General features: G+C 49.5%; 1 protein-coding gene across 1 annotated transcript; it reads left to right on the plus strand.

Moving 5' to 3' along the window:
* Positions 1–1,188: 1,188 nt before the first annotated feature.
* FAM43B (family with sequence similarity 43 member B) lies at positions 1,189–7,006 on the plus strand. The gene has a single exon (XM_085604115.1). It carries the CDS (start codon positions 1,705–1,707, stop codon positions 2,854–2,856), a length of 1,152 nt encoding a protein of 383 aa, XP_085460241.1. The 5' UTR covers positions 1,189–1,704; the 3' UTR covers positions 2,857–7,006.
* The last annotated feature ends 936 nt before the right edge of the window (positions 7,007–7,942 follow it).

Consider the following 7,942-nt stretch of genomic DNA (forward strand, 5'->3'; position numbering starts at 1 on the left):
TGATTAAGAACTGGTTGTACACAAGTGCCATTTACGAACTGATGGGTGCACGAGAGACAGACACCTGTACCAGGGGAAGGTGTCATAAACTGTAATGTGATGTGCATGATTTATGGTTAAAGTTCGCAAATGAAGATTGTACAACCAGTATGTTATTAATATTGTTATTAATAATCATTATTGATATTAATAAACCTGCGGCCAACAATGACCATCACCAAGAACTGAGATTGTTGGCTGACATTATTTGCTAGGATGGTTTGAGAATATGGAGGATGTATGCAGATGCCGACCGGCAAGTAAGTATGGACGGTTGACCCACTGAGTAGGCACATGCGAGGGTTATTAATAGCGACGTTGTGGCTGCCTGTGATTGCCTGCCTGCACTACTGGCCTATTAGGGGGCATCAGACGGTCACAGCATGTCCATATCCAGTGGGTTAAATTACTGCTGCCTCGGCCCCGCACCCCACCCAGCCGACCTGTCACAGCATGACCAAGGTGTTGATGGTTCAGCTCGTGCTCTGACTCTCTGGGCCAATCTAAACCCCTGGCTCGGCTCGGGCTTCTCTCTTCTCTTAAATTCCCTGCTTGCCCACCTCTAGCTCTTCGGTGCCTGATGAGGGATATGAAGCGCTATATAGATTCAATTACAATGCAGGACAGGAATAGCGGACACAACTTTAAGGACGGCAGAGTACACCGATGGTCAGTTTTCCTGAGCAGTTCTAGTCCGTGGCAACTTTGACTATATTGGTTTAAGCGTTTAAAAAGCTTGTTATTAAGGAGAGAGTTTCTAATGTGAGATTTAGTTACAGTACGCACTACTACTCTGTGCCGTGTGCGGCTCAATAGTGTGCAAACCAGGTGCGCCCTGTGCCTGTTCATTGTGCCATCCATGTGGCTGCGTCATGCGCTTGGGAAAATGTCGGTGGGCAACGTGCACGGAAAGAATGGCGTGCACGCGCCGTTGGACTGGTGTCCACAGCACACGTATGAGACATACATACTTTGGTTTAATATTCATCTCGCGTGATCTTGCTGTTGGTGCTTGAACGAAAATTATAGCTCTTGTGAAGGGTATTCATTGAATGCCCCAGTGAGGAGGAAGTTTCAAGCGGTGGTCTCCACGGCCCCCCTCCTCATGAATCCGGATGGGAGGAGGAGCAGCACAGGCGGCAGCAGCTGCAGTGCCTCAGGCTGCTCACCTTCAGATTATCTAGCGGTGAGATGCAGAACGCCTGCCTTTCCGGAACTCATCGGATGTCTTTCTGGCAAGGGACCCGCAGCAGTAGCAACAGGAGCCCGTCCGGCCGCCTTCTACCCAGGAGCAGCGCCTCCTCCTTCCGGCGCCGGGCCTGAGGCGGCTCTACGCAGGAGCTGCTGCACTGCGCGCGAGAGCACTGCTCACAGGATTCTTCGCCCCAGAAGCCTAGCCTGCAAGCTTCTGCCCTCGAGACTCGTCTGCGCTCCTCTGCCCGGAAGCTACAGAGCCACTTACAGGAGCCCCGACTGCAGGAACCTGGGGTTGAGTTGCCTGCTGTAGAGCTCGGCTGACCAGGAGCTAGGAGAGAGACAAGGCACGTGTGCAGCACCACTCCGCCACAACATCTAAAGGGAGCCGCGCGCACACCCCTCCGACTGTGCAATTGCTCACGACTAAATAAGACACTAAAGAACTGCGTTATTTCTCAGAGAGCAGGGATGCTGCCTTGGAAGAGAAGCAAGTTTGTCCTGGTGGAAGAGGAACCCAAGTCAAAGGAGAAGAGCCCTACAGTCACCTACATGTCCATTCTGTCCTCCTTCATGCACTCCTGCCCGGGTCTACTGCCCGAATGTCGCCTGGAGCGCCTGGGCAGCGTCTTCAAGACCAAGCACCAAAAGGTGGAACTCAATAAGGAGGACCCGACCTACAGCGTCTGTTACCTGGGCAACGCCATCACTCTCCACGCCAAGGGTGAAGGTTGCACCCAGGAGCCCGTGGAGAAAATCTGGGCAAAGAGCGATTTTGGCTGCAGCAGCTCTAGAATGAGACTTACTCTCGGGCTTCATGGCATCCGCATGACGCCGAGTGAGAAAGGGACCAACCAACTTAGCCATGCCTACCAACTGCACCGCATCACCTACTGCGCCACCAATGCCAGGCACCCCAAAGTGTTTGCCTGGATTTACCGGCACCAGGCCAAGAACAAGGCCGTGGTGCTGAGGTGCCACGCTGTGCTGGTCTCCAGGGAGGAGAAGGCCCGTACAATGGCACGGCTCCTGGCCGAGGCCGCCATCATGGCCTTCAGTGACTTCAAGAGGCTGAAGAGGCAAAGTGACGCCCGCCACGCCCAGCAGCAAATCCTGGGGGACATGGTCGTACCTCGGCAGCCACTGAGAAAGGTCCTGAATGGAAAGAACACCTACCACCCCACCGCATGCAGGAGCACACCACAGCTCACCTCCATCCTGGAGGAGGAAGAGGAGGACGGGAAGGAGGCGAGCACTGATGGAGGCATGCCAGAATCCACTCGCCTTCTGAGGATCTCAGCGCAAATGCAAGTGGGGCATGTGCACCAGGCACCTGCGGGGGCCAGGCACATGTTCCAGCCACAGGTCTGTGGCAGGGCTGTGCTACAGCAACAGGTGTACAACAAGAAAGCCACCCAGCTTCTGATGCGGAACAGGGGCACGCTCCAGCCACAGATGGGAGTCAGGTGCCTGCTGCCAGGGGAGGCAAGGTGCAGGCTCCAAAGGCAGGCCATGCAGCCGCTCCAGGTGACTGAGCCCCGGAGCGCAAACAGCTGTCGCCGCCATTGCCAAGATATCCCTCACTTGAAAATCTCTAGGGGGGCTCAGGAAATCGCTTGTTAGTACGGTGTGTGTTTAACAGGCATCAGTTACGTCTGGCCGCCTTGTTTTGGGGGCTTCTCAACAGTCTCTCTTTCTGTCCCATGTGGAAAGTGTGGCATTTCCTGACAGTCTGGTGCATTTGAAATGGCTGTAGTGCTGGAATGTCATTCACAGCAACTGGCCTGGCCTTTCCAGATGCACAGCTTGTCGGTAAATCTTCCACTTTCTCTGGGTGCCATTCCTCTACCATCAAGTGGGATATCATTCCTCCCCCCACAGACCCTTAACGTCTTTTATGTGCTCTCGTAAGGGTTATGTGCTGGCACTCTAAAAGCAGAGAGAAGTTGTCATAGCAAAGGGTGCCTGGGCGCAGGGAGTCGGGAGTGTAAGGCCACAGGCAGAAAGTGGGATGACCTTCCGATAAAATGGTGAATCGCATTGTATGCAAGACGGCATAGGGCATGCATACCGAAGAAGGATCCATGTTGGGGGTGGGGGAGGGCTTTGTCAGATTTTCAAAGTATATATACATGAACTACATTTCTGAGTATTTCTTTTAAACAGGAATCATTTGAATTGTAAGTGATTAGCCTGGAAATAAGGAAGTCTCAAGTTATCGGTGAGAGTACCATTTGCACCTACCCCTTTTTTGGCACCCATGTTAGCTTCAACTTCTTTCAATGGGTTCAGGGGCACCTACCGCCCCACCCCGTCGGAGGGGACTGCCTGTGTGGTCATTGCAAAGAAAAGCTTGTGCTCGGAAACCTGGCATTGGTCCAGCCCTCGTGGACACAAACTGGACACTCCTGAGAAAAGCAAGCATAGTGGTGATATGAGTGCGTTTTCTTCAACAGTGCACCATGTACACTTCTAGGCACTTTATAGATTTATAGTATGGATTTGAATCCCGAGTATGATAGCTATCGCAATTAATATAAAATAACATAACATACAGTGTATTTGTATAGCACACGTTCACCCAAGGGTATCTTGGCGCTGAATAACAGATGTTTATTGTACAGCGTCAGATTTTAGAGCGGAGGGGGCTACCAGTGCTCCCAGCCCGTTGTCTCAAGCCCATTATCTCTGTTTTGGAGTGAGTGTTGGGTTGAGGGGCCATGCGCCTGCATACATTGCCATCTCAGCTGTGACTGCAATAGTGGTAACACTCTTAGAGAAAGTCCACGAGGATGCAAAAGAAAGGGGCAGAAATGCAGCATGTGGACAGGGACAATAAAGAGGTTTGTAAAGATCGATGGGAGAGGGAATGGCTAGGGTATGGGGAAGGAGAGACAATTTGAAAAGAAGAAACCGTCACTTGAGGCGCAGGTAAAAGGAGAGAATGAATTGTGAAGATGGTCGCCATTGCGACTGAAGGTGGGAAGAGATGCGGAAAGAAGGGGGAAAGAAAGGGACGAGAAGGGTGGGGGCGTGGGGAGAGGATGGGTAATGTGATGGATGATTAGGAAGGAGAACTCAGAGTTGAAGGAAGCGAGGGCGAAAGACAGGTCCCAAATAGTAAGAAATGCAAGGGTGGAGAAGCAAGGAGGTGATAGAAAGGATGGTAGAGGGGAAGGAGTACTGGGGGAAGGAAGAAGAATGGAAAGGAGGGACGAAGGGAGAGAAAGGGGAGGAAATAGATGGCGGAGAGGGTAAATGTTCTAGAAGCAAGAAGACGGCAAGCCAAGGAATAAAGGCGAGAGTTGCAGAAGGAGTGGTTCTAGGCAGGAAAAGATGAAAGGGAGAGAGAAAGATTGAAAGACAGTGTGACAGGGAGAGAAGGAAGTGTTCATGTCATGAGAGGGAAGTGAAGGCGCGTTTGATGCAGGGCACCTCTTTTGTGCTGTAAGCTAAGTGATTTACGGCGTGCATGCCAACCACATTTCATCTCCTGTGCGCTCATTCACCCCTCCCCCTCCTCCACCCACTGAACCCTGCTTAGCTCCCGTCAGACTGTAACTTGCTTCTGTTCATCCTTGCTTCTGCTCATCCGCCGCACAGGCGCTGCTATACATTGGGATGAATGAATAGCGCCGTGTTGGGCTCTCTGTGCGTTCCACAAATCTCAAGAGGCGGTGATGGACCCGGATTGATCAAGTTTGGGAGGGGAACCAGTCAAACAATTCATGACAAGTGTGGACGTTGCCTTCTCTCTGCATCCCACAGCACCCCAGAACAGTCTCCTAAAATCCACTGCCCTCACAGAGAACATCAGTGACTCCAAGGCACCACCCCCCCAGGTTCCCAGTCACTATGCCCCCCCCCCCCGCATCCCACTGTGAACTGCTCTTCCCAGTAATTCCACCCTTGGAATCCATTCCCAAACCAAAGCTCTGTGAAGTGCCATAGTATCCCACACTCCTCACCTCCCCCCGCCTGGTGGGGGGGGGGGCAATTTCCCCCCCAGGTTGCTATGCAGGGATTTATTTATTTATTTTTAAAGTTTTATATAGCGCTAGCTAGACCCGTGGGTATCAGAGCGCTTTACATACACACAGTAAAGACAAAAGAAAAAAATTGCATTACATAGTAGGAAGGCGGTAAGGAAGCAAAACAGATAAAAAAAATACAAGAAGAAGAATAGGTAAACAGTGCAGGGCAGGAAGAGAAAACAAACGAAGGTGGCTAACACAGTCCGGTCACCAACTATCCTTGAATGTCAAGTAATCTACTCACCAGTTCCTCTTCCTGACTCCAGCGGCCTCCACTCCACTGATCCCTCCTCTAACCCAGGAATATCTCTTTTTCCAGCATGAGCTTTCCCTTAAAACTCACTGTCTTCATGACTGCAAGTCCCAAAATGCACTACTGGAGTCAATTAATGCTTCGGACTGGAGACAAGTTATCCATGAGTATAGAGTCATATTGAATCCTATATGCTTGGCAGCCCTATGCATGGAGATCTAGCGTTCTATGGGCACAGTATTCACACAATCCACTGACTCCGGGGATTTCGCCGGAACGGCACCTAGTACTCAACTGTACCACCCCTCCCAACAGGCTCCCTAAATGTACTGCCCCCTCCAGTGAGCCCAAACTCCACAGCACCCCCATGCTTCTATGATTTCACACTCTTCAGCCCCATCATACAGTTATCACAACATTCACGGTCTCCCTCCAGGGACCCCACACTTCCATATTTCTGAGGGCCACGCATTTCACTGCCCCATTGTGCCCAAGACCATGCATTTTTGCAGGACCACCTCTCCTGATTTTAAATCGATTTATCTATTTGTAAAGCAAGCCTGACAATTCTTTTAATATTAATGATGAAGCAGTTCACATAGAAATGGCATCAGATCAGCTTCCCGTGCCACTTGGCATAATTGGAGGAAAGAGGGCCCTATATCTAGTTTTTTAATCCGGGTCCCACAGTATCGTTTGCCAAGCCTGGAATCCCACGCCTTTGCAGCTTCCAACTGACTTCACACTTCACTCCCTCTGCACCCAGGGATCACTACACCATTCTCAGTTCCTTTTCCTCTAACTCTTCTCTTTCATGGTTTGGCTTCTATGAAGTGTGTGTTTTCTGTTCCAGACTGCGAGTCCACTTGGGAAGTCTTGAATGTTATGCATAGGACCAAAGAGAATATTTTTGGGCTAAAACATTTTTTTTAAAAAACAACACTTTTAAGCACTAAAAACGGTGTTTTACTGATATTAGGACCTGTCCTTGAAGCCCACTGATATATTGTCAACTCACGCACAAAATCCAGCACTGTGGAGACCAAAGTCAAAACGTTGTGCATGTGCCTATGCACAATCTCTTTCTTGCCGCCAATTCTCTAAGTTTCTATTTACCATACTCGGGGTTTTGCGTCTGCTCATGTTCGGAGAGGGGGCTTTAAAACAAAGGTCACTGCCCTACCACCACTCACTTGTGGATATGCGAGGGTTTGACACATTGCCCCCGGACTCAATGTCACTAAGCACCTTCCCATTGGCAATGTATCTATGGAGCCAGTAATGCAGTATGACCTCTCTATTGTGACACCGGAAGCGCTAACGCCCGGATTTAGCCACTTCCTGTATATTACTGACCCAAAGAATCAATGTGAAATTCTTTATGTTGAGTCAATTGTGAAAAAATCCGAGTTTATATATTTGTTTTTATACGTGTATTCATGTTTGTATACATTCGTGCCAATATTGTGAAAGTAAATATGGCGAATAAACGGTGTTGTCTTTACAGAAGAGGGTAAGGGTTTGGGCGTTTTCTTAAGAATGTGAACAGAAATGCAAAGGTCGCATAATCTCAGAGAAAGTGGAAACACCACATGTTGACACTGAACGTGAATTCAGAGTGGCTGAGTTTTGTAAAGTGAATGAACATCCTGGGAAAAGAATGAACGAGAGAGTGAAGGGGTGAAAGGGATGAGGCAGCGAATGAACAGTGAATAAGTGTGTGAGAATGGTCACCATTTGATCCATCTCTGGGCACTTGTGCAAACAGGGCACTCGCCAACATTATGACAATAATGTCGCCATATGTTCTACCCCTAACACCCCCTAGCACCTCACCCTCCCAAGTGATATTGAGGGGCATGACGTAGTTGACACAGACCTTAATCCCCCCACATGATCACTCTAGCATGCTGGTGTCCCTTGAGCTCACCCTAACTATCCCATGGCCCTATTACATCAGTGTCCAACTGTCTTTTTGGGTCCAGAAAGCCTCTTTTTCACCACCAAAGACTGTCATTCCATTTTCTCCCCAACTAGGGGGCATATCAACAACAACCGGCGATAATTATCGCTCAGCGCTCTTAGCGTGAGGATAATTATCGCCGGCTAGCGTGAATTTTTATCGCTGAGATAGCGTGCTATTAGCAACGCTTATCTCAATAGCGATAAAAATCTACACGCTAACAGGCTAACGTGAGATTATAGCTGGAAACCCAGCGATAATCTCACGTTACCTTGTTGATAGGGACAGGCAAACTTAGCCATGATATCCTCCTTCCATAGGATATCATGGCTAAGTCTGAAAATTAGCAGACGTAAAAAAGCAGCGTTAACCGCGGTTAGCGCTGCTTTTTTTGTCTCTAACAGGGTTAGCGACATTCTTGATAATAGGAGAAATGTCGCTTAGCGACATTTCTCCTAT

This window comes from Triturus cristatus, chromosome 1_2, assembly GCF_964204655.1.
Source record: "Triturus cristatus chromosome 1_2, aTriCri1.1, whole genome shotgun sequence".
NCBI classification, from domain to species: domain Eukaryota; kingdom Metazoa; phylum Chordata; class Amphibia; order Caudata; family Salamandridae; genus Triturus; species Triturus cristatus.